Source organism: Nomascus leucogenys, chromosome 20 (genome assembly GCF_006542625.1).
Source record: "Nomascus leucogenys isolate Asia chromosome 20, Asia_NLE_v1, whole genome shotgun sequence".
NCBI lineage: Eukaryota > Metazoa > Chordata > Mammalia > Primates > Hylobatidae > Nomascus > Nomascus leucogenys.
The window spans coordinates 76,698,264-76,724,669 of NC_044400.1; the positions used below are offsets into that span (position 1 = coordinate 76,698,264).

The 26,406-nt window shown below is 45.9% G+C and overlaps 1 protein-coding gene across 3 annotated transcripts in view; it reads left to right on the forward strand.

Moving 5' to 3' along the window:
- Nucleotides 1–1,876: 1,876 nt before the first annotated feature.
- EVC (EvC ciliary complex subunit 1) overlaps nucleotides 1,877–26,406 on the forward strand; it is a 104,932-nt gene continuing 80,402 nt past the window's right edge. For 2 of the 3 annotated variants that reach the window (XM_030801461.1, XM_030801462.1), the window contains exons 1-3: nucleotides 2,057–2,230; nucleotides 16,390–16,515; nucleotides 24,443–24,526. In XM_030801461.1, coding sequence (XP_030657321.1) covers nucleotides 2,057–2,230; nucleotides 16,390–16,515; nucleotides 24,443–24,526 — 384 coding nt within the window. Of the gene's footprint in view, nucleotides 2,231–16,389; nucleotides 16,516–24,442; nucleotides 24,527–26,406 lie in introns of all 3 variants that reach the window. The other variant, XM_030801463.1, reaches the window with a different exon arrangement.

Here is a 26,406-nt window from a genome sequence, read left to right on the forward strand (position 1 = left end):
TGAACCCGGGAGGCAGAGCTTGCAGTGAGCCGAGATTGCGCCACTGCACTCCAGCCTGGGCGACAGAGCGAGACTCCGTCTCAAGAAAAAAATAAAATAAAATAAAAACACACCTCACCAAGCTCAGCCACCAACTTAAAAAGGACTGGACAATACTTTTACCACTTTCCCTTCTCAGAAGTCAGACCTGTCCTCGGAATGCTACAAGGTACAGCCTATTTAAGCTCCTGCATAGACGCTCCTTTTTATTAGGCCCCCGTCTCATTCCAGACACCAGACCAACTTAGACTGTGCCCCAAAAAAACTTGTCCTCCCTACTATCTTCTGTCTAGTCATATTCCTATTCACCGTTCTCAATTACTCATACATGCCCTGCTCTTGTTTACACTGCCGGTTTACAATGTTTCTCCAAGCCATCATAGCTGATATCTCCTGGTGCTATCCCCAAATTGCCACTCTAAACTCTTGAAGTAAATACATAATCTTTGCTGGCAGGACTATGCTGAATCTCCTTAGGCACTCTCTAATCAGATGTCCTAGGTCCTCCTAATTCTTAGACCTTTTATACCTGTTTTTCTCCTTCTCTTATTCCATCTAGTTTCTCAATTCATCCAAAACCGTATCTAGGCCATCACTAATCATTCTATATGACAAATATTTCTTCTAACATCCCCACAATATCACCCCTTACCACAAGACCTCCCTTCAGCTTAATCTCTCCCACTCTAGGTTCCCACGCCGCCCCTAATCCCGCTTGAAGCAGCCCTGAGAAACATCACCCACTGTTTCTCCATACCACCCCCAAAAATTTTCGCCGCCCCAACACTTCAACACTATTTTATTTTTCTTATTAATATAAGAAGGCAGGAATGTCAGGCCTCTGAGCCCAAGCCAAGCCATCACATCCCCTGTGACTTGCATGTATACACCCAGATGGCCTGAAGTAACTGAAGATCCACAAAAGTAAAAATAGCCTTAACTGATGACATTCCACCATTGTGATTTGTTCCTGCCCCACCCTAACTGATCAATGTACTTTGTAATCTCCCCCACCCTTAGGAAAGTTCTTTGTAATTCTCCCCACCCTTGAGAACCTACTTTGTGAGATCCACCCCTCCCGGCAAAACATTGCTCTTAACTTCACCGCCTATCCCAAAACCCTTAAGAACTAATGATAATCCATCTCCCTCAGCTGACTCTCTTTTCGGACTCAGCCCACCTGCACCCAGGTGAAATAAACAGCCATGTTGCTCACACAAAGCCCGTTTGGTGGTCTCTTCACACGGATGCCCATGAAAGTCTCTTTATCCATTGTCTCAGAGGGGAGTGGGTATATGGGTCTCTATACCCTTGGTCCTAGTGGGGACTAGGTGTAAGGGTCTCTCTACCCATCCTCCTAGTGGAGACTGACTGTAATGGTCTCTCCACCCATTGTCTTGCCCCTCCCTGGGAGAAAATAAGACTAAAACAGGAGTCTTCGCGTGAGCAAGTTCAGAGGCGTGGAGGGCGGGGTGACCCCGGGAAGGCTGATGGGTAGAGGTTAGGGGTAAGGGCAGGGGGTTGGACTTGGATTGGTCCCAGCGTCTTTATCAGGAGGATGGGCGGAGCACCCACCGCGAGGGTTATTGAGAAAGTTAATGAGATCATTAAGCTAAATGCTTAGCATATTCTAAGCCTCAATAAAGTTAAAGGAGCCTTCCTCGGTGGTCGGGGTCCCTCTTTCTCCCCAGGAACCCAGGAGTCCGGGTGGAAACCGGGCCCCCTCCTGAAGGGTCCGGGGCTGGGACGCGCGTCTCTCGCTGGGCATGCTCAGTGCAGGGGCAGGGCTGGGGCGGGGGTGGCTGAAAGTTTTGAGCGGTGATTCAGGCTCCTCCCTCCGGCTCGGCGAAGCAAGGAAGGGGAGAGGAGCCGGAGTCAGGAGACCGCACAGGCCGGAAAGTCTGCGGAGCGCGCCAGGCCCCTGGCCCGCCCGGGCTCTAAGTCCCGCGTCGCCGCCCTGGCGGGGACGGTGCAGCAGGCGGCGGGATGCGGCGGGGCGGCAGCCTGAGCGCCCCCGATGGCCCGCGGCGGGGCGGCCTGCAAGAGCGACGCGCGGCTGCTCCTGGGGCGGGAAGCGCTGCGGCCGGCGCCCGCGCTGCTGGCCCCAGCCGTGCTGCTGGGCGCTGCGCTAGGCCTCGGCCTCGGCCTCTGGCTTGGCTGCCGCAGGGACCGCCCGCGCCCGCGACACCAGGTGGGTTGGCCGAGCAGAGAGCGGCGGGGCGGGGCGGGGCGCGCGGGCGCGTGGCTTCTGGGTCCTGCGGGCCGGAGCCCCGGCTCTGCGACTCCTTGAGCCTGGTTGGGAATTTCATGCGCAACCGCTTAGGCGTCTGGTTCCCCTTCTGCTCCAGGAGGGAGGTGGCGGCCTGACTAAAGGGCATTGGCCTGAGGTCCCCTGCGGTGCCTGTTACATCCCACTCGTTTGGGTGATCCTAGACAGCAGCCCAATCGCGCCACGCCTCGGTCTCCTCATCTGCAGCACCAAGGGTTTGGACAGAATGCTGGCCCCGCTCACCGTGGTGGACAGAAGGACGGCTGGGGCTCCCAAGCCTGAATGCCTATTCCTGCTTCTGCCTCTTCTACCCTTGCGGTGTGGGTTACGTCGCCCGGCCTCAGTCCCAGCCGCCACATTGGCATTCATTTTTTCATTCATCCCACAGTAAAAGTTTTCGGGCACCTTCTACAGCCAGTCACTGGCCTAGGGACCACATTCATGAGCAGGAGAGACCCTGCCTTGCCTGCTTGAGGTTCACAGCCTCAAGGAGAAGGACAAATTGCAAGTTTGCAAGTAAACTATCGGTTATGACACTGCATGGGGAGTCTGCGATGGAACGCTGGCAATGCTAGCGTTTATTGAGTGCTGTGTACCAGGCACTGAACTAGACCCTCTGCCTAAATGATCTCAATGAATCTCCACAACAGTTTGAGTTGATTTCATGAATGCCTCTGCTTTGCAGATGAGGAAACTGAGGCACAGAGAGCTTAAGTAACTTACTAAAGTGACAGACGTGTCTAACCCCAAAGCCACTGTGTTCTGCATGGATGAGGGTCGGGATGGCTGCCTAAAGGAGACCAGTGGATGCTTCATATACAAGTGGCCCTCATGGAATTGGCTGTGCATGGCAACACCTGGCATATGGCAGGCATTCCATCAATAGTGGTATGGCCACTATTTTAGGTCCTTGCAAGCTTCTGCCGCTTTGGGGTGGGAGAAACAAGATGGTGTGGTCTTGCTGCCCCCATTTCTGCCCCGTGGGAAGAGGAGACAGATCCTGTGCGGGTTTCATGTAGGCACAGGCTCTTTCAGAATGTGGTGACTCATGGAGAACATTACACTGCAAAGGACTGATCAGGGCTGAAGCTGAGACAATGCAAGATGCTTGTAGGTGAGTTGGGGGTTGTCAGATCCTGCTGGTGATTAAGAGACACTAAGAGATGCTGGCTTGTTGCATGGAGGGCGAAAGGGAAGTAACACACAGACTTGGCTGGGTGCCCTATGCAGTGTTTATAGACGTCTGGTTCTTTATTCTCCAGCCCATGAGGTGGAGGAACTGCCATTATCCCCACTTTACAGTGAGGCAGTGGATGCTGTGCAAGGTTATTTGTCCAGGGTGCCACGATGAGTAAACAGTGGGGCTGAATTTCAACCCTAGTTGGTTTGAACCCTAAAGCCAGAGCCTTAAGCATCTGCTACATGGTGAGGTGGTGGTTAGTATCCCATTTGCTAGCTGAGTCAGCTGAGGATTACCGGGATTAACCAAGCCATCTGGGTTTGCACAGCTAGTCAGTTGACAGTGATGGCGGCTCAGACCAGGGTGCAGCCTTGGAGGGGTCTGTGGCTCAAAGTAGGACTAATAGGATTTTCTTACAGTTTGATGTGATCCTTGCAACAACCTTCTTTCTAATGAGATTCCTTTCCTCCTGTCTCCTCCCTCTAGTGTTTATTTATAAAATGTACGTCAGACAATATGACTCTCCTAATTAAACACCTCCAGTGACTCCTGGCTGCCTGCAAAAGATAATGCCCGGGCCGGGCGCTGTGGCTTATGCCTGTAATCCCAGCACTTTGGGAGGCCAAGGCGGGCTGATCAACTGAGGTCAGGAGTTCGAGACCAGCCTGGCCAACATGGTGAAACCCTGCCTCTACTAAAAATACAAAAATTAACTGGCGTGGCGGCAGGAGCCTGTAATTCCAGCTACTCAGGAGGCTGAAGCAGGGGAATTGCTGGAACCTGGGAGGCGGAGGTTGCAGTGAGTGGAGATTGCACCATTGCACTCCAGCCCGGGCGACAGAGCAAGGCTCCGTCTCAAAAAAAAAAAAAAAAAAAAAAATTAGAGACCAGCCTGACCAACATAGAGAAACCCTGTCTCTACTAAAAATACAAAATTAACCAGGCATAGTGGTGCATGCCTGTAATCCCAGCTACTGGGGAGGCTAGGGCAGGAGAATCGTTTGAAACCAGGATGTGAAGGTGGCAGTGAGCCGAGATCATGCCATTGCATTACAGCCTGGGCGACAAGAATGAAACTCCATCTAAAAAAGAAAAAAAGATAATGCCCAGTTTTCTAGCTTGGTGCATACAATGGCTTACCTTCTCCGGAGCACCTACCCTGACGCATGTGTGCCCAGCCACTTGCCTCATCCTGCTCTCCAGCCACTCAGGACATCTCTCTGTTCCCCGTACACCTCTGCACTTCTGCACATCTGTTCTCTCCGCCTGCACTGGCCTTTCTAAGACTCCATCCTGCTCAGCCCTCAGGACCCAGAGAGATCACCTTCTTAACCAGGGAAGCCTTCTTAACCTTCCGCACTAGATCAGGTACTTCCCTGCTTTCTGGGTACTCTTTGTTTTCCTCCTCTGTTCCAAGACACAATTTTATCTTGCACTGCTTTCCTTTTGCTGTTTTTGTTTTATTTTCTTATTTTAACTCATTTCATCATTAAATCTTTTATTTACATCAAAGTTGTTCATGCACGTAATTTAAAGTATTAGTTCAAAAGGAGCAATAGCCCCACCCATTTTCTACTTCTCAACAGTGGTCTTGTTAACTCTTTCAGCTGATTATTTTGGGAATTTACTTCCCATTTCTAAATAACGTGCCTATATTGCTGCTGTTTGCATTTTTTTTTTTTTTTTTTTTGGCTGCGTGTAATAGCCGTTGACCCTCCACTGTGGAAAGGAAGAGGACTTAGCTCTGTTGACTCCCCTCCTCCATAAAATGTCCACTCATCCCAATACCACCAGCACACTCCCGATAGGTTATAGGGGAATTTGGTCAAATTAGTATTCAGTGTTTCCATTATTACAATTCTGCAAACATTGTTTACTGTAAGTTAATGATCAGTTATGGTTATGAATACCTTCTTTTCTTGCACAACATTTTGTTTTTTCCTAAAATTAATAGTTACTCTCTTTTTTTGTTTTTTTGTTTGTTTTGTTTTTTGTTTTGTTTGAGATAAGGTCTCACTTCATTGCCCAGGCTGGAGTTCAGTGGCATGATCACGGTTCACAGTAGCTTTGACCTCTTGGGCTCAGGTGATCCTCCCGCCTCAGCCTCCCAAGTAGCTGGGACTACAGGCTTGCACCACCATGCCTGGCTAATTTTTTTTTTTCTATTTTTTGTAGAGTCAGAGTTTTGCCATGTTGCCCAGGCTGGTCTCAAACTCCTGGGCTCAAGCAATCCTCCTGCTTTAGCCTCCCAAAGTGGCAAGATCACAGGTGTGAGCCACCACATCTGGCCTCGGTTTTTTCATTTGCTTAGAGTCTGTGTACTTATCATTCATTTAACTCTTCCCCATATATGTGCCTTTGTGTTCAAGACATTTGAATGCATTAGATATTTGATCCATTTTATCTTCTTGAGAAAAATATCTCTCCCAGAAACATTCTGACAAGCTCTAGTTTCTCCTGGTTATTCTCTAGACAACTCTCTAAAGTGTGGACCAGACCAGCAGCATCAATATCTTGGGGAGCTTGATAGAAATGCAAATTCTTGGGCTCTACCCCAGACTCACTAAAGGAGAATCTTTAGGGATGGGTCCAGCAAGCTGTGTTTAATAAGCCCTCCTGGTGATTTACATGTTCTTAAAGTTTGAGAAGCAGCTACTCATCATGCTGGGACTTTCTGACGTCTCTCCTGGGTTGAATCCTGTTTCAGGGATTCCCTGGCACTCCCCTTTCGTTAGCTAATTTCATTGCATGCCTGGAGCACATCCTTCAGTAGCTTTTTCAAAAAGGGATGGATGCAACTCTTTTCAGAACTTCTATGTCTGAAAATGTATTCTTCTATCTTTATACTTAATTTGGTAAGAATAATTAGATTGGAAATAATTTTCCTCCAGAATTTCAAAGGCATTTTTCCATTGTCTTTTTTGTTTTTTTTTTTTTGAGATAGAGTCTTGCTCTGTCACCCAGGCTGGAGTGCAGTGGTGCAATCTTGGCTCACTGCAACCTCCACTTCCTGGGTTCAAGCGATTTTTCTGCCTCAGCCTCCTGAGTAGCTGGGACTACAGGTACGCGCCACCATGCCCAGCTAATTTTTGTATTTTTAGTAGAGATGGGGTTTCACCATGTTGGCCAGGCTGGTCTCGAACTCCTGACCTCATGATCCACCTGCCTTGGCCTCCCAGAGTGCTGGGATTACAGGTGTGAGCCACTGTACCCGGCCTCCATTGTCTTCTAACTGTTGTAGAACCAAACTGGGTTCCACTCACCTGGCACAGTAGGACCAGATAGTGACACTGAGGTTTTGCAGGGGTAAAAAGGAAGGTGTTTATTCACAGGGCACCAAGCCAGGAGGACTAGGCAGCTCATGCTCAAATCCTCACCTCCCCGATGTCTTCCAGGTGAGGTTTTTAAAGGTAGAGGTAAATTTCAGGAAAGCAGAAGTTACAGGCAAAATTGTAAATCAATACATGAAGGTTACAACTGGTTTTGGCCTAAAAGGGCCGGACATCTTGAAGTGGAGGCTTGCAGGTCAGAGGTAGATTCAAAGATTTTCAGATTTGCAATTTTGTCAAGGAAGAGAAGCTTTGTTTTAAAATGTAGGTTTGGCAGAAAAGAACCTTAACTCAGTCTCCTGGGCATGACTTCCTCTGGCCCCCCGCCCAGGAAGAACTTTAGAACAAAGAATGGTGCTCAGAGTTCAGATCTCAGATAAGTGGCAGCTGAGGACCTCAGCCATGGATCCTCAGAGTGGATCCATTTGATGGGGGTCCAGGTTTCTGAAAAACAACTCAGGGACATATGTTAAGATGTTATCTTTAGTTTCTACAGGGAAACCAAACATCTCCTGACTCTAACTTCCTTGGCTATTGTTTTAAGCTACTATTACCTTCTTGCTTATCAAGCTGCTGATAATTTCCCTTAAAGAAAGTCAGGATTTTCCTTTATTTCCAGGCTTAGGACAAGGGATTTGCAGACCCCTAAAAAGGGGGGGACTCTGCTTCATCTTATAATTTCCATGGTTGCTGTTGAGAAAACTGATTCTATTCTGATCCCTGATACTTTACACGAAACTTCTTTTCCTTTTGTTCCTCTGTAGAATCTTAAAGAACCTTTACCTTTGCTACTAGTAAGTGAAATTGCACCACGATGGTCTTGGTGAAAGTCATTTGTCAACCACGGTGCCAGGCATTTGGAACGTCCTTTTGTTTTTTTGTTTTTTTAAATTTTGTTATTATACTTTAGGTTTTAGGGTACATGTGCACAATGTGCAGATTTGTTACATATGTATCCATGTGCCATGTTGGTTTGCTGCACCCATTAACTCGTCATTTAGCATTAGGTATATCTCCTAATGCTGTCCCTCCCCCCTCCCCCCACCCCACAACAGTCCCCGAAGTGTGATGTTCCCCTTCCTGTGTCCATGTGTTCTCATTGTTCAATTCCCACCTATAAGTGAGAACATGCGGTGTTTGGTTTTTTGTCCTTGCCATAGTTTACTGAGAATGATGGTTTCCAGTTTCATCCATGTCCTTACAAAGGACATGAACTCACCATTTTTTATGGCTGCATAGTATTCCATGGTGTATATGTGCCACATTTTCTTAATCCAGTCTATCGTTGTTGGACATTTGGGTTGGTTCCAACTCTTTGCTATTGTGAATAGTGCCGCAATAAACATACGTGTGCATGTGTCTTTATAGCAGCATGATTTATAGTCCTTTGGGTATATACCCGGTAATGGGATGGCTGGGTCAAATGGTATTTCTAGTTCTAGATCCCTGAGGAATCGCCACACTGACTTCCACAATGGTTGAACTAGTTTACAGTCCCACCAGCAGTGTAAAAGTGTTCCTATTTCTCCACATCCTCTCCAGCACCTGTTGTTTCCTGACTTTTTAATGATGGCCATTCTAACTGGTGTGAGATGGTATCTCATTGTGGTTTTGATTTGCATTTCTCTGATGGGCAGTGATGATGAGCATTTTTTCATGTGTTTTCTGGCTGCATAAATGTCTTTTGAGAAGTGTCTGTTCATGTCCTTTGCCCACTTTTTGATGGGGTTGTTTGTTTTTTTCTTGTAAATTTGTTTGAGTTCATTATAGATTCTGGATATTAGCCCTTTGTCAGATGAGTAGGTTGCAAAAATTTTCTCCCATTCTGTAGGTTGCCTGTTCACTCTGATGGTAGTTTCTTCTGCTGTGCAGAAGCTCTTTAGTTTAATTAGATCCCATTTGTCAATTTTGGCTTTCGTTGCCATTGCTTTTGGTGTTTTAGACATGAAGTCCTTGCCCACGCCTATGTCCTGAATGGTATTGCATAGGTTTTCTTTTAGGGTTTTTATGGTTTTAGGTCTAACATTTAAGTCTTTAATCCATCTTGAATTAATTTTTGTATAAGGTGTAAGGAAGGGATCCAGTTTCAGCTTTCCACATATGGCTAGCCAGTTTTCCCAGCACCATTTATTAAATAGGGAATCCTTTCCCCATTTCTTGTTTTTGTCAGGTTTGTCAAAGATCAGATAGTTGTAGATATGCAGCATTATTTCTGAGGGCTCTGTTCTGTGCCATTGATCTAGGTCTCTGTTGTGGTACCAGTACCATGCTGTTTTGGTTACTGTAGCCTTGTAGTATAGTTTGAAGTCAGGTAGCATGATGCCTCCAGCTTTGTTCTTTTGGCTTAGCATTGACTTGGGGATGCGGGCTCTTTTTTGGTTCCATATGAACTTTAAAGTAGTTTTTTCCAATTCTGTGAAGAAAGTCATTGGTAGCTTGATGGGTATGGCATTGAATCTATAAATTACCTTGGGCAGTATGGCCATTTTCACGATATTGATTCTTCCAACCCATGAGCATGGAATGTTCTTCCATTTGTTTGTATCCTCTTTTATTTCATTGAGCAGTGGTTTGTAGTTCTCCTTGAAGAGGTCCTTCACATCCCTTGTAAGTTGGATTCCTAGGTATTTTATTGTCTTTGAAGCAATTGTGAATGGGAGTTCACTCATGATTTGGCTCTCTGTTTGTCTGTGATTGGTGTACAAGAACGCTTGTGATTTTTGTACATTGATTTTGTATCCTGAGACTTTGCTGAAGTTGCTAATCAGCTTAAGGAGATTTTGGGCTGAGACAATGGGGTTTTCTAGATATACAATCATGTCATCTGCAAACAGGGACAATTTGATTTCCTCTTTTCCTAATTGAATACCCTTTATTTCCTTCTCCTGCCTGATTGCCCTGGCCAGAACTTCCAGCACTATGTTGAATAGGAGTGGTGAGAGAGGGCATCCTTGTCTTGTGCCAGTTTTCAAAGGGAATGCTTCCAGTTTTTGCCCATTCAGTATGATATTGGCTGTGGGTTTGTCATAGATAGCTCTTATTATTTTGAGATACGTCCCATCAATACCAAATTTATTGAGAGTTTTTAGCATGAAGGGTTGTTGAATTTTGTCAAAGGCCTTTTCTGCATCTATGGAGATAATCATGTGGTTTTTGTCTTTGGTTCTGTTTATATGCTGGATTACATTTATTGATGTGCATATGTTGAACCAGCCTTGCATCCGAGGGATGAAGCCCACTTGATCATGGTGGATAAGCTTTTTGATGTGCTGCTGGATTCGGTTTGCCAGTATTTTATTGAGGATTTTTGCATCAATGTTCATCAAGGATATTGGTCTGAAATTCTCTTTTTTGGTTATGTCTCTGCCAGGCTTTGGTATCAGGATGATGCTGGCCTCATAAAATGTGTTAGGGAGGATTCCCTCTTTTTCTATCAATTGGAATAGTTTCAGAAGGAATGGTACCAGTTCCTCCTTGTACCTCTGGTAGAATTCGGCTGTGAATCCATCAGGTCCTGGACTCTTTTGGTTGGTAAGCTTTGATTATTGCCACAATTTCAGAACCTGTTATTGGTCTATTCAGAGATTCAACTTCTTCCTGGTTTAGTCTTGGGAGGGTGTATTTGTTGAGGAATTTATCCATTTCTTCTAGATTTTCTAGTTTATTTGCGTGGAGGTGTTTGTAGTATTCTCTGATGGTAGATTGTATTTCTGTGGGATTGGTGGTGATATCCCCTTTTCCTTTTTTTTTTTTTTTTTTTTTTTTTTTGAGACAGAGTCTTGCTCTGTCGCCCAGGCTGGAGTGCAGTGGCGCAATCTCGGCTCACTGCAAGCTCCACCTCCCAGGTTCACGCCATTCTCCTGCCTCAGCCTCTCCGAGTAGCTGGGACTACAGGCGCCTGCCACCACGCCCGGCTAATTTTTTGTATTTTTAGTAGAGACGGGGTTTCACCGTGGTCTCCATCTCCTGACCTTGGGATCCGCCCGCCTCGGCCTCCCAAAGTGCTGGGATTACAAGCGTGAGCCACCGCGCCTGGCCTCCCTTTTTCATTTTTTATTGCATCTATTTGATTCTTCTCTCTTTTCTTCTTTCTTAGTCTTGCTAGTGGTCTATCAATTTTGTTGATCTTTTCAAAAAACCAGCTCCTGGATTCATTCATTTTTTGAAGGGTTTTTTGTGTCCCTATTTCCTTCAGTTCTGCTCTGATTTTAGTTATTTCTAGCCTTCTGCTAGCTTTTGAATGTGTTTGCTCTTGCTTTTCTAGTTCTTTTAATTGTGATGTTAGGGTGTCAGTTTTGGATCTTTCCTGCTTTCTCTTGTGGGCATTTAGTGCTATAAATTTCCCTCTACACACTGCTTTGAATGTGTCCCAGAGATTCTGGTATGTTGTGTCTTTGTTCTTGTTGGTTTCAAAGAACATCTTTATTTCTGCCTTCATTTCATTATGTACCCAGTAGTCATTCAGGAGCAGGTTGTTCAGTTTCCATGTAGTTGAGCAGTTTTGAGTGAGTTTCTTAATCCTGAGTTCTAGTTTGATTGCACTGTGGTCTGAGAGACAGTTTGTTATAATTTCTGTTCTTTTACATTTGCTGAGGAGAGCTTTACTTCCAACTATGTGGTCAATTTTGGAATAGGTGTAGTGCGGTGCTGAAAAAAATGTATATTCTGTTGCTTTGGGGTGGAGAGTTCTGTAGATGTCTATTAGGTCCACTTTGTTCAGAGCTGAGTTCAATTCCTGGATATCCTTGTTAACTTTCTGTCTCGTTGATCTGTCTAATGTTGACAGTGGGGTGTTAAAATCTCCCATAATTATTGTGTGGGAGTTTAAGTCCCTTTGTAGGTCACTCAGGACTTGCTTTATGAATCTGGGTGCTCCTGTGTTGGGTGCATATATATTTAGGATAGTTAGCTCTTCTTGTTGAATTGGTCTCTTTGCCATTATGTAATGGCCTTCTTTGTCTCTTTTGATCTTTGTTGGTTTAAAGTCTATTTTATCAGAGACTAGGATTGCAATCCCTGCCTTTTTTTGTTTCCCATTTCCTTGATAGATCTTCCTCCATCCCTTTATTTTGAGTCTATGTGTGTCTCTGCACGTGAGATGGGTTTCCTGAATACAGCACACTGATGGGTCTTGACTCCTTATCCAGTGTGCCAGTCTGTGTCTTTTAATTGGAGCATTTAGCCCATTTACATTTAAAGTTATTATTGTTATGTGTGAATTTGATCCTGTCTTTATGATGTTAGTTGGTTTTTTTGCTCATTAGTTGATGCAGTTTCTTCCTAGCCTTGATGGTCTTTACAATTTGGCATGTTTTTGCAGTGGCTGGTACCAGTTGTTCCTTTCCATGTTTAGTGCTTCCTTCAGGAGCTCTTTTAGGGCAGGCCTGGTGGTGACAAAATCACTCAGCATTTGCTTGTCTGTAAAGTATTTTGTTTCTCCTTCACTTATGAAGCTTAGTTTGGCTGGATATGAAATTCTGGGTTGAAAATTCTTTTCTTTAAGAATGTTGAGTATCGGCCCTCACTCTCTTCTGGCTTGTAGAGTTTCTGCCGAGAGATCAGCTGTTAGTCTGATGGGCTTCCCTTTGTGGGTAATCCGACCTTTCTCTCTGGCCGCCCTTAACATTTTTTCCTTCATTTCAACTTTGGTGAATCTGACAATTATGTGTCTTGGAGTTGCTCTTCTCGAGGAGTATCTTTGTGGCGTTCTCTGTATTTCCTGAATCTGAATGTTGGCCTGCCTTGCTAGATTGGGGAAGTTCTCCTGGATAATATCTTGCAGACTGTTTTCCAACTTGGTTCCATTCTCCCCGTCATTTTCAGGTACACCAATGAGACGTAGGTTTGGTCTTTTCACATAGTCCCAAATTTCTTGGAGGCTTTGTTCATTTCTTTTTATTCTTTTTTCTCTAAACTTCCCTTCTCGCTTCATTTCATTCATTTCATCTTCCATCAGCAATACCCTTTCTTCCAGTTGATTGCGTCGGCTACCGAGGCTTCTGTAATCTTCGCGTAGTTCTCGAAACTTGGCTTTCAGCTCCATCAGCTCCTTTAAGCCCTTCTCTTCATTGGTTATTCTAGTTATCCATTCGTCTAATTTTTTTTCAAAGTTATTAACTTCTTTGCTATTGTTTTGAATTTCCTCCCATAGCTCGGAGTAGTTTGATCCTCTGAAGCCTTCTTCTCTCAACTCGTCAAAGTCATTCTCCGTCCAGCTTTGTTCCGTTGCTGGTGAGGAACTGCGTTCCTTTGGAGGAGGATAGGTGCTCTGCTTTTTAGAGTTTCGTTTTTCTGCTCTGTTTTTTCCCCATCTTTGTGGTTTTATCTACTTTTGGTCTTTGATGATGGTGATGTACAGATGGGTTTTTGGTGTGGATATGCTTTCTGTTTGTTAGTTTTCCTTTTACCAGACAGGACCCTCAGCTGCAGGTCTGTTGGAGTTTGCTAGAGGTCCACTCCAGACCCTGTTTGGCTGAGTGTCAGCAGTGGTGGCTGCAGAATAGCGGATTTTCGTGAGACCACAAATTCAGCTGTCTGATATTTCCTCTGGAAGTTTTGTCTCAGAGGAGTACCTGGCCGAGTGAGGTGTCAGTCTGTCCCTACTGGGGGTTGCCTCCCAGTTAGGCTGCTCGGGGGTCAGGGACCCACTTTAGGAGGCATTCTGTCCGTTCTCAGATCTCCAGCTGTGTGCTGGGAGAACCACTACTCTCTTCAAAGCTGTCAGACAGGGACATTTAAGTCTGCAGAGGTTCCTGCTGAATTTTTGTTTGTCTGTGCCCTTCCCCCAGAAATGGAGCCTACAGAGGCAGGCAGGCCTCCTTGAGCTGGGGTGGGCTCCACCCAGTTCAAGCTTCCTGGCTACTTTATTTACCTAAGCAAGCCTGGGCAATGGTGGGCGCCCCTCTCCCAGCCTCGCTGCCGCCTTGCAGTTTGATCTCAGACTGCTGTGCTAGCAATCAGTGAGACTCCATGGGTATAGGACCCTCCGAGCCAGGTGCAGGACACAATCTCCTGGTGTGCCGTTTTCCAAGCCCATTGGAAAAGCGCAGTATTAGGGTGGGACTGACCCGATTTTCCAGGTGCCATCTGTTACCCCTTTCTTTGACTAGGAAAGGGGACTCCCTGACCCCTTGCGCTTCCTGAGTGAGGCAATGCCTCGCCCTGCTTCAGCTTGCGCACAGTGCACTGCACCGACTGTCCTGCACCCACTGTTTGGCACTCCCTAGTGAGATGAACCCAGTACCTCAAATGGAAATGCAGAAATCACCTGTCTTCTGTGTCGCTCACGCTGGGAGCTGTAGACCGGAGCTATTCCTATTCTGGAACGTCCTTTTGATCGAGAATCATTTTCTTGATTTCTCTGATGATTCTTTTCCTTTTATATGTTTTCTTCTTCTAAGAACTCCTCTCATTTTTTTAGGTTGAATTGGGCTTCCAATCTTGGTCTTTCTCTCTCACTTCGATTCTCTTTGTCTTTTTTACGTTGCCTTCGGAGAGACGTTTCTCAACTGTATACTTGTATTGAGTTTTTCATATTTTCAATTTTGAAGAGTCATTTTTTTGTTCTGAGAATGTTCTATCCTGTTCTTATTTTATGAATGAAATACCTTTTCTGATCTCTTTGATAATATTTTAGTTGTTTATTTGTTTAAACTTTTTTTTCCCTGTGTGGTGCGTTCCCTGCTTGCTTTTTCCTTTTGTTTGTTTTGGATTTTAGCTTTCATTATTAGAGTCTGTCCTTCAAATGGCTGGTGACCCTCTAGACATTTTCAAGTGATGCTGATGCTCCCTCTGTGGGATATATATATTTTTTCCTCAATGTCTTTACTGTAGGACACTCTGACTGGGTTCTTCTTTGCAGGACCCTTGTACTGGCCAGCCATGGTTGGTAAACAACCCCCCAAATCTCTGGCCTCATCATCTACCCCAAGACCCACCCCAGACTGCTGCGTCTACACAGGTTTTTCTCCATACCCATCATGGCCCTGCCTCCAAGGCCTTTGCACTTGCTGTTCTCTGTCTCTAGAATGCTCCTCTCTGAGATATCTCAATGGCTCATGGCCTCACTTCTTTTAAGTTCCTTCTCAAATGCCACTTTGTCCAAGAGACTTTGTCTCCCATCATCCTTCATTCCCCCACCCTCCACTGTTACTCTAGAATACGATCGTCCCTGAATTACTATGTATTTTTTCATTTGTTTTCATTTTTCTTCTCTCACTGCAATGTCAATGCCACAAAAGCAGAGGCTGTGTATTTTGTTCATTACTCTATTCCCAGTACCTAGAACAAGGCTTGACACAAAGCAGATGCTCGGTAATAGTAGCTGATTAACTCAGTGACAAACTGGTGATATTTCTTTACTTCAAAGATTATATTCATGAGCAGCTAGTGATTAAAGAGGAAGTTGAGAAGTGTCTGGGATAACAGAATTTTAAATATAGTCTATTCTCCTTATTCATGGTAGTTATGTTCTGTAAACTCGCTGAGAACACAGCATTAGTGAATACTGAACCATTTGTTCATAGGGGAAAAATGGGGTTAGGTTCCTACGAGCCTCTGGTCGCAACATTTCCATTAACCAGTCAATACATAGCATAGTTTTATGTATGTTTCTGTTTAAAGATACCTTATTTAATAGATATTTTTAGTTTATTAACATTGGACTCACAGACATCAGCACTGTAACTCATACCTGAATGAAGCTTCTGTAACACACCCATTTCTCCAGAGGGCATGTCATAGTTTTCTTGTGTTTCAGGAGACTAGACAGCACTTCTACACTGTGTTTGGTGGTTATTTTAAACAGTAAAGTCACCGAGAAAAAGCACAGAAATGCAAAAACTGTGCTACTAGAGTATGAAAAGGATGTTTGTTTATAGCATGAGAGCAGAGACAAGAAGGCAGAGTGCTACCTTGTTCCATCTCAACTGAGCACGTGCATGCCAGGCAACACAGATTGTTCATGCTCTGTGTGTATCCGTGAATAACTGTAAAAGCTCCATGAGCATTGGTTTGGGGGTTATAAATAAATTTTAGCAAGTACAGGAATTGGCAAATACAAAATCCGTAAATAATGAGTACTACTACTCATTGTAGTTCAGAATAGAAACTACTCTATAACTTAAGGTCACCTAACATATTTTCTTAAAAACCATTCAATTGAATGATGAAGATCAACAGGAAAATTAATATGCATGTGCCATTTCCCATGCTTAGTTGTTAAATCCAAAGAGCTCCCAGTCCAATGGGGTCCCCAACCTAGAAGAAAAATGGAACGAGCTTTGCTCTGCCTCTTGCCTCAAGTCCTGAGGGTGCACTGAAATGGAGCATCCTGGAGGCCTTAGGGGAACTTCTCAGGAAGGTGACCTGTGCAGTCTTGAAGGATGTGTAGTAGACCCCACGTGGGGTGGGAGGCATCACACACAGAAGACCAAGCTTGAGAAGCACAGAGGCGAGCAGAAGTGGCCGCTGGACTGGGGGAGTTGACTGGCAAAAGTCACAGTGGGGACCAGGCCGACTGACCTCAATGTTGTGTTTCTATCCACCCCCAACTCCTGACCTTTCTGTTTTAGAAAGACGACACTCAAAATCTGCTCAAGAATTTGGAGTCTAATGTGCAGACCCCCTCAGAAACCGGCTCCCCATCGAGGAGGAAGAAGAGAGAAGTGCAGATGTGGAAGGACAAGGAAGCTGTTGATGTAAGCTTGGTGTTGGTGTTTGTTTGTGGAGGCACATGTGGGAGGTGGGGTATTCCCCCTGGCAGCCAGGTGTCATGTAGACAAGCCTCTGACAGATACAGTTTCTCAATGGGCTGCTTTTCTGAGGCATAATTTACATACAATCAAATGCGCAGACTTTAGGTTTTACAGTTTGATGAGTTTTGACAATTGCATACCCCTTAGAACCAGTACCCCCGCTGAGAATGTTTTCGTCACCCAGCAAGTCCTCTAGTGCCCCTTTCGGGTCACTCCCCCCCCACACACACTTCCAGAGGCACCATGCATGGGATTGCCATTGGTTGGTTTTGCGGTTCTAGAACCTTATGCAAACGGAATTGTGCTGTTCTGTGCCTGTGTTCCCTCCACAGAATGCCTTCAGATGTTTCCCTTTCGTTGTGTGTATCAATAATTTGCCCATTTCTATTGCTCAGTGGCAGTCAACTGTATGGATGTGCCACGCTTTGTTGATTGCCCACCATTTGGTGTGTATTTCATTGACGGACTGGGCTGTTTTCAGAATTTGGCTGTGATGAATAAGCCTACTATGAATGTTGGTGCATAAGTCTGTTTATTTTCATTTCATTTTACTTCCTTTAATTAAATCTCTAGGGGTGGGGGTGCTGGGCCTCTGGAAGAGATGTTAAAAAATTTCTCTTTGTTCCTGCCTGCCTGGAACCTTTATCCACAGAACATCGCTTTCTGGGTGAGCCCCGTGGGTGGAGAGGATGTGACATTTCTTGTCACCTCCTTGTCCCCTAGAAAGTACTGCAGGCTTCATCTTCTGGAATAAGGGGAACAGATTGAACTAGCATTATTTTTTAGCATCTACTTATGCCAGGCAGTTTTACACCACTCACCTGTGAGTGATGCCAACACTCGCGTGAATGATCTCTTGCCCTTCTCTCAGCAGCCAGGTGAGGCTGATCTGATTTATATTCCCATTTTCCAGATGAGGAAGCCGAGGCTCAGACGTAGGCTGCTTTCCTGAGTCCCGCAGCTGGGGAGTAGCCAAGCTGATATTTGTCTTTGGGTTTGCCAGGCCCCTGCTCGGGAGTGCTGCATCCCCACACCTGACTCCTAGCCTCTGCCCCTTTCCAACCTGTTCCATCCTGTTCTACAGCCTCAGCTTACCACAGAAGAAAGTGGGCTTGGGATTTAAAAACAGATTTCCCCAAAGATCCAAAGTCAGTAGGGCTCAGCTTCTAGTTACTCTGAACAATCAGCTTTTGCCTCAGCCCTGCATCTCTCTCCCTGGCTGGTGAGATCCCTGTGGAGGGGGGCGTTGCCCTGCCCTTGGCCAACATGGACGGGGCCGGGGGGGGGGGGGGGGGGGGGCAGAGATGGGGAAGCCTCTGCTGCTATCCCGGGACATGGCTTGCAGGAGATGAGTCTGGAACAAGCAGGTCTTTAACTTTACCCTTGGTAATTATTAATTATTAGCTTGATAATGGGCATCTGCTAGATGTAGCTGAATAGTAGTGAACAGGTAAGACATTACTAGGCAGGCAAATATGAGTTAACTTTACAGCAGGGTAAAAAGACTTAGGTCTCCCTGCAAACACTGAGCCCCTGTTTGAATGTGCCCTGTGCTGTCTCTGACACTGTGTGCTTGCCTCTCCACGTTGTCTGTGTATGTACCTGTCCATCACTCTCTCATATGTCTCTGTGGGTCTTTGTGTGTCTTTGTGACAGTATGTGAGCGGCAGGTGCACGGCATCTCCCTGTCTCTCTTCCCCTCCTCTCTCTCTACTGCTCTGCCCCCTCCCACCCTCTCACACTACTAGAATCTGCTGACAGATGTCCACTCAAAAACTTGTACACAAATGTTCAAAGCAACACTATTCACAATAGCCAAAATGTAGAAACAATCCAAATGGAAAAACTGGAAAAATAAAATGTGATATATGCAGACATTGGAAGGTTATTTGGTCATAAAATAAAATGAAGGGCTGATCCATTGCTACAACCTGGATGAACCTGGAAAACATGCTAAATGAAAGAAGGCACTCACAAAAGACCACATGTTATAGGACTCCATTCCTGTGAAATGTCTAGAACAGGAAGATTTATACAGACAGAAAGTAGATTAGTGGTTTCCAGGGGCTGGGGCAGAGGAAGGGGAGGGATGGGGTGACAGTGAAAGAGGACAGGGTTTCTCTTTGATGCCGTGAAAATGTTTTAAAGTTGACTATAGGCTGGGCATGGTGGCTCACGCCTGTAATCCCAGCACTTTGGGAGGCTGAGGCGGGCAGACACTTAAGGTCAGGAGTTCGAGAACAGCCTGGCCAACATGGTGAAACCCCATCTCTAATAAAAATGCAAAAATCAGCTGGATGTGGGGGTGCGTGCCTGTAGTCCCAGCTACTTAGGAGGCTGAGGCAGGAGAATTGCTTGAACCCAGGAGGCGGAGGTTGCCGTGAGCTGAGATTGTGCCACTGCACTCCAGCTTAAGTGACAGAGCGAGAGTCTCTCTCAAAATAAATAAATAAAGTTGACTATAGTGATGGCTGCACATATCTGAAGATAGGGAAAACGATGAAATAGTATACTTTACATGAGTGAACTGCAGGGTGTGTGAATTAAATCTCAATAAAGCTGTTAAACAAACAACGCTGCTCACACATAGAGTACCCTTGAATGTGATGAAAACAGTGCTGGCTTTGGGACCTAGAATCCTGGAACCCAGTCCCAGCTCTGCCACATGTTTGCTGTGTGATGTTGGGCAGGAAGCATAACCTGTCTGAGCCTCAAGTTTCTCATTTAAAATGACGGCAGTGATGGTGCTCCCCCCGCCATCCCCGAGTCACCCAGGGCTGAGTTGATGCGTGTGAACATTCCTGTCACAGAATAGGTGCTCAATCAGTGTTTGCAGGGGGGCCTAAGAATTTCTACCCTGCTGTAAGTTTATTTTTTTCTGCCTAGTAATGTCTTACTTGTTCACTATTCAGCTACACCTAGCAGATGCCCATTATCAAGCTAATAATTGCCAAGGGTTAAGTGAAAGATCTGCTTGTTCCAGTGACTGGCTTGTCAGAATGCTCTTGCTTTCTGCAGACTGAGCTTGTCAAAATACGTGGTCAGGGCTGCTTTGGCCCAGTGGGTTGAGCTATAACTTTCTTGTCCTCTAGTGCACAGAAAACCAGGGCCTTGTGGTTCCTGCCACGCCTTGGATGACCTCTGTTTAATGAACAACTCATCTCAGCCGAAAGCAAACAGAAAATTCCAGAAGGCTCTGAGGCATGCTATTCCACAGCCTCTGTCTCTCCATCCCACTCCTTTGCTTTGGAGGGAGGGAGAGTGGGTAGAGCCTTTAAGGATGCATTTATGCATTCTCTGAAAAGAACCCCTTTATATTGGTGATGGAAATGGCTTTTCCTTTCCTGCAATTATACTTTAACCAATTTTCTGAATAATTGCATTGCTCCAGCTGAGGAAGTTTTACCTTGTAGATTTCGCTGCAACCAATTTTCTAAATAATTGTATTGCTTCGGCTGGGGAGACTCTCAGAATTTGGAGGACACCTGACCTTAATGAGAGCTTTTAAAAACTAAAGGCAGTGGCTCCTGTTCAGGTAGCAGAGCCCGCTCCTTCCCTGATTTCAGGTGTCACATGCTCCTGCGTCCTTCATCCTCTGGCAAAGACCGTGACCGTCCTTGGGCTGGCCCTGCAGGGGTTGCAGTCTGCAGGTAGACAGATCAGGTGGAGCCTTCCTGCTAGCTGGGATGTGTTTCTGATGCCCATTTCCTGGCTCCTCCATCCCCAGGTGCTGCCCCTACAAGTCTCAGGTGGACCCTGCACCAACATCCTTTCCTTCTTTTTTCTTTTTGAGACGAAATCTCACTCTGTTGCCCAGTCTGGAGTGCAGTGGTGCGATCTCAGTTCCCTGCAACCTCCTCCTCCTGGATTCAACTGATTCTCCTGCCTCAGCCTCCTGAGTAGCTGCGATTACAGGCATGTGCCACCACACCCAGCTAATTTGTGTATTTTTTAGTAGAGACGGGGTTTCACCATGTTGGTCAGTCTGGTCTCGAACTCCTGACTTCGTGATCTGCCCGCCTTGGCCTCCCAAAGTGCTGGGATTACAGGCGTGAGCCACCGCGCCTGGCTCTTTCCTTTTCATAATTAGGTTTTTGTTTTGTATTCCCCTCTTGAAGGTTAACTCCTGGGAAGTAGGGATTTTGCTTTTCTCTCATGGTCACTCTTTACTTTGTCCTTTCTTTTCTCCCCTGTTTGTAGGAAGTTAACAAATGCACAGGGCCCTTTTGCTTTTGTATCTTTCCCTTGAGCAAATGTGTCTCCCCTGGACAGCCAGGGCTGGTGTCCTGGGTGTGACCTGTGAGGTCACAGGGACCACGCTCAGATAGGCCCACTCTTGGCTGGTGGACTCTGCTGTCACTATCTTAAAATTCTTGATCATTATTAACTAAGAATCCCCATTTTCATTTTGCAATGGACCCTGCAAATGAGTCCTGAGTTCAGCCTTTTCCATCTTCCTGCCATTCCTTGTTCACTGACAAAACTCCAAGCAGAAAGTGGGCCAGAATGCAGGGGATTGAGAGCAGGCCAGGCTCTGTACCCTCAGGTGAGAGGGAGGCCAGGAAGGATTTTAAGAGGCACATCGATGGAAATTCATGTTTAAAAGAGCATTCCATTCCCACAGGGAGAATGAATTGGAAGGTGTTAACCTCTGATCCTCAGTTCGCAGCACCATAAGGTGGGCATGATAATAACAGTCCCCACCTCCCCAAGCTGACTGATGTGTGATAATTAAATGGGCAAACATGTATAAGGTGGCTGGAGATGGTAGACCCTCAATACAGGGATGAGGAGCTGGTTAGGAAGTGATTGCAGCCCTTCAGGGTAAATATGTTGGAGGCATAGGCCAGGGCCATGGATTCGAGAGAGATATAAGAGGTTAGGTTGCTGGGATTGGTGGTCGGTTGGATGTGGGGACTTGGGATGTGGGAGTGCGTGGTGCCTCAGTATCTGATGTAGGTTCCTGAACATGGTGAAGCCAAGCCCAGGGACCTTCTCTACGAACCCCCCACTTCCCTTTAAACTTCATGGCACTTACTCTTGCTCTTATTCGCATCATGTTGACAGAGCCAGCATGGCATCGGTTAAAGAGGGCGGACCTGGAGCCAGCAAAGCTGAGTTCAGATCCCGGTTCTAGCAATGATTAGTTGTGTGACCTTAGGCACGTGGCTTCACCTCTCTGTGACTCATTTTCTCTGTCTGGAAGTGGAGACAGTGACCTCTGTGGCAGGGTCCTTGGAAGCTTAGGGAGGTAGCGTACGTTGGTGGTTTTCCCTATTTTTTTTTTTTTTTTTACTTCTTGAAACCTTTTCTTCAACTTTTATTTTAAGTTCTGGGGTACATGTGCAGGATGTGCATGTTTGTAACATAGGTAAACGTGTGCCATGGTGGTTTGCTGCACAGATCAACCCATCACCTAGGTGTTAAGCCCAGCATGCACTAGCTATTCTCCCTGATCCTCTCCCTCCCCTCGCCCCTGACAGGCCCTGGTGTATGTTGTTCCCCCAACCCAATGTGTCTATGTGTTCTCATTGTCTAGCTTCTACTTATAAGTGAGAACACCTGGTGTTTGGTTTTCTGTTCCTGTGTTAGTTTGCTGAGGATAATGGCTTCCAGCTCCATCTATGCCCCTGCAAAGGAGATTGTCTTGTTCCTTTTTATGGCGGCATAGCATTCCATAGTGTTTATGTACCACATTTTCTTTATCCTTTCTCTCATGGGTGGGCTTTTGGGTTGATTCCATGTCTTTGGTATTGTGAATAGTGCAATGAACATACACATGCATGTATCTTTATAATAGAATGATTTCTATTCCTTTGGGTAGATATCCAGTAAAGGGATTGCTGGGACAAATGGCATTTCTGCTTCTAGCTCTTTGAGGAATCACCACACTGTCTTCCGCAATGGTTGAACTAATCTACATTCCCACCAACAGTGTAACAGTTTTCCTTTTTCTCCACAGCCTCACCAGCATCTGTTGTTTCTTGACTTTTTAATAATTGCCATCTGACTGGTGTGAGATGGTATCTCATTGTGATTTTGATTTGCATCTCTCTAATGATCAGTGATGTTGAGCTTTTTTTCATACGTTTGTTGGCCACGTGAATGTTTTCTTTTGAGAAATGTTTGTTCATGTCCTTTGCCCACTTTTTAATGGGGTTGTTTTATTCTTGTAAATTTAAGTTCCTTGTAGACTCTGGATATTAGACCCTTGTCAGATGGGTAGATTGTAAAAATGCTCTCCTTTCTGTAGATTGTCTTACACTCTGATGATAGTTTCTTTTGCTGTGCAGAAGCTCTTTAATTAGATCGCATTTTTCAGTTTTTGCTTTTGTTGCGATTGCTTTTGGCATTTTTGTCATGAAATCTTTGCCTGTGCCTGTGTCCTGAATGGTATTGCCTAGATTTTCTTCTAGGGTTTTTATGGTTTTGGGTTTTACATTTAAGTCTTTAATCCATACTGAGTTAATTTTGTATAAGGAATAATGAGGGGTCTTCCCCGATTCTTGTCACCCAAGTCTTTTTGTGAGTTGTAAGGTACAGAGAAACGACAAGAACAGGAACCCCTGGTGTGGGGCATCCCTCCCATGTTGCTCACAGGGCATCACGGTGCAGCTCTTCCTGGAGACGTATCTAAGCCACAGTGCTGGCTCAGTGGAGGCTGTGTCAACACCCCAAATTAGGAGCAAGTGATCAATCCTTCTGTGTTTCCCACAATAGGATGTCTTATACCAAGGTGAACTTTGTGATTGGAAATTGGTCATTGGTGATGGAGCTCACTCTTCAAGACATGGTTGAGAAGCACTGGAATTGACACAGATGCAGTTTTCTTCCATCAGTGTGTTCAGAATTGCCCAGTAGAGATTTCTCATGGCCTGGCAGCGCCAGGCTCCGGGCTTTCCTGTCTGCTTATCTTCATTCACTATCTGGTTGTTTCCAAAGCATTGATTCAGCACTGACTTTACAAAGTGCAGGGCTGGGGTGAGGATGACCCAACAGGAGAGAGATGCAGAGGATGTGGGGATATAGGGCAGGCCATGGGTAAGTCCATCCAGCTTCTTATTAATGAGTCAGGGGAGGTGATTCCTGAGCAGGATTTGACAGTGGTGCGTTGTGCCACTATACAAAGCAGCCCACTAATGAGTTTCTTCTTTTTTCTAGCAACTCAGCAGGGTGCTTCATGTATGTGGTCTTCGAGGGCAGATACTCTGCTGGTTTACTATCCGGGAAGACTGAGGTTCAGAGAACTTAGAAGACTTGCCCAACCACTTCCTTTTGTTTAATGGTCTAATCCCAACTCTTGTGTGAATATGACTGTATGTGCTTATACCCCTGGCAATGCTAAAATTATTTTGTGTTTGCTTTTTGTAATTCCTTAGGAGACTCTCTTGTTAATTAGTCTAAAGTTATTCAAATCCTAATTTCTTCCAAAGCTGAAGAATTGTAGTTAAATGAACATTATGCCATTCTCTTTTGATAGCATTTGTCTGTTCATCCATCTATCCATATACCCATCTATTTTTTCATCCACCCATCTATCTCTCCACCTTTTCATTCACCCATCCGTCTGACCATCCTTCCAACCACCCATCTATTCATCTGTCTACCTATCCATCCATCCACCCGTCTATCCGTCTGCCTACCCACCCATTCATTCACCCATCCATCCATCTATCCATCCATCTGTTTGTCCACCCATCCATCCATTTTCCTTCTGGCAAGGAAGAGCTATTATGAATCTAAATGTGCCTATCATGGTCTCTTTCTGAGGCTGCTATGACAAATGGGATGTGGCATTTTGGAAAAACTTGACAACTTATCCTTCATTTTACAGAAAGTTTCCCATGCCTTTTGTGTTTTTCCCTCCCAGGAATGTGAGCCGCCTTCCAACAGCAATATCACAGCATTTGCCCTGAAGGCCAAAGTCATCTACCCCATCAATCAGAAGTTCCGGGTGAGAGTCCTGAGCTCCATCATAGAAAGCCAGTTACTTCCATCATGTGCCAGAGATTGGGAGGAAAGTGGGGGGATTAACTGTGTGATGTTTGGTCCTGTTTGAGGGTTTTATGGCAAGTTGTTTTAACAGGGGTAGTTTTGAGGCTTTGTAATGGAGCAAAACTTAGGGTTAATCTGTCTTACAGCAGTGTTGTCAGGAACAGGACATGCCCATGGTAACCACGGTAAGGAAGTTCCATGGTTCCTTGTATCCCCAGGGACACAAGGTGACAGCACAGTAGGACAGCTCCCTCTCTGCCTTTTTAACACTAATACAAACACTGATACTGACTCAGTTCTGAGCACTAATCCTCATTCACAGAGCCCTGGACTAATGCCAGCAGCTGGCACTTACTGAACACTTAAGTGCACAGGGCCAGTGTCGTGCTAAGTATTTGTCATGCATTAAGCATTTCAACTTGGTGTTATGCCTATCAGGTAAATAATGTCTCCACTTTACATGTAAGGAAACTGAGGCCCAGAGAGGCAAGTGACCTGAGGTCACGTGACAGGAAGTGGCAGAGCCAGAGTCAGACCCCAACACCTGGCTATGGTTACACCTTCCATGGCGCTTCCAGGAGCCCTCAGCCTGGGAGGTGCTTTGTGCAAAAAAGTTTCCTAGTGAAATAAGTTTGAGAAAATGTGGCTTGCCTTCTTGGCTAGGCAGCCACACGCCAGCTGAGAACTCAATTACTGTAGAAGTAGGAGAGAATGGACAGTGGGGGACAGTGGGGAACTGCCACCTCCAGGGATCATCCTGAGTAACTCTCACCATCCTCTCCTCACAGACAGTCTCTAACCAGTCACCATGTCCTTGTCCCTTGGGTTTAACCTTCCAAGGGTCACAGCAACTCAATCCTAACCCCATCTCAGCCATTCACCGTGTGGCGTTTCCTAACTTCTCCTGCCTCAGTCTCCTTATCTGTGAAATGGGGATGATGGTGCTCCTGCCTCGCCCAGTTGTTTGGGTGTTACACAGGATAACATACATAAGGGCTCAAAACAGTACACAACATCTAAGCACTCAGAACATGTTAAGATCTTTCCATTATTAGTTGCTTTTGAAGACAGCCAAAGCCTATTGGAGGTTCTGAGAATTCCTGCACCAAAGGAATATTTCACCTTGTTTAACACAGGCTTTCCTGAACCAATTTTTCCATGGAACCTTTGTGGTGAGCAGTAACTGGCTCATGGAACTGTTCCCTGGAACCCACATTGGGAACCACGTCCTTCACGTGGTTGAAGGGTGGGATGGGTGGGTGGATGAAGGGCATTTCTCCATCCTCTGAGTAGGCCCTGCATGGGTCCTGGGGATCACGCCGTAGTCAGCAGAGCGTCAGCCCCACCCTGGAGGCCCTCACTGCCTGGGTGGATTGGAATACACTGAGAATACAGGACAATGCATGATGAAATAGGCAAGAGGCAGACGCCCAGGGACCTGTGGAGCCAGTATGGGGTCCAGGATCCACGCCTGGAGGAAGGGACGCTTCCGCCCCGCAAACAACAAATGGGGGGTGTTTCAGGTAGGGGGACCAAAGTCTGGAAAGGCCCAGAATTATGAAGTGACCAGGAGCATCTAAGCCAGAGCCACTTCATTGTGGCTCGGGCACGCAGAGGTGGAGGCTGACATTTGTTGGGCCCTCTAGCCGTGCCAGGCCCCAGGCTGTGACCTCCTGTGGGCCTGGTGTGCATGGTGCTCCAGTTTCTTGATTAGGAGCCTGTCGGTGGGCAGAGGGCAGGAGGGTGACTCCTGCTCTGTGCAGGCGAAGGACAGGTGGTTGGCAGGATTCGTGGAGGGAGCAGGCCGGGGGTCAGACAGCAGGGAGAGAACTGGGTCAG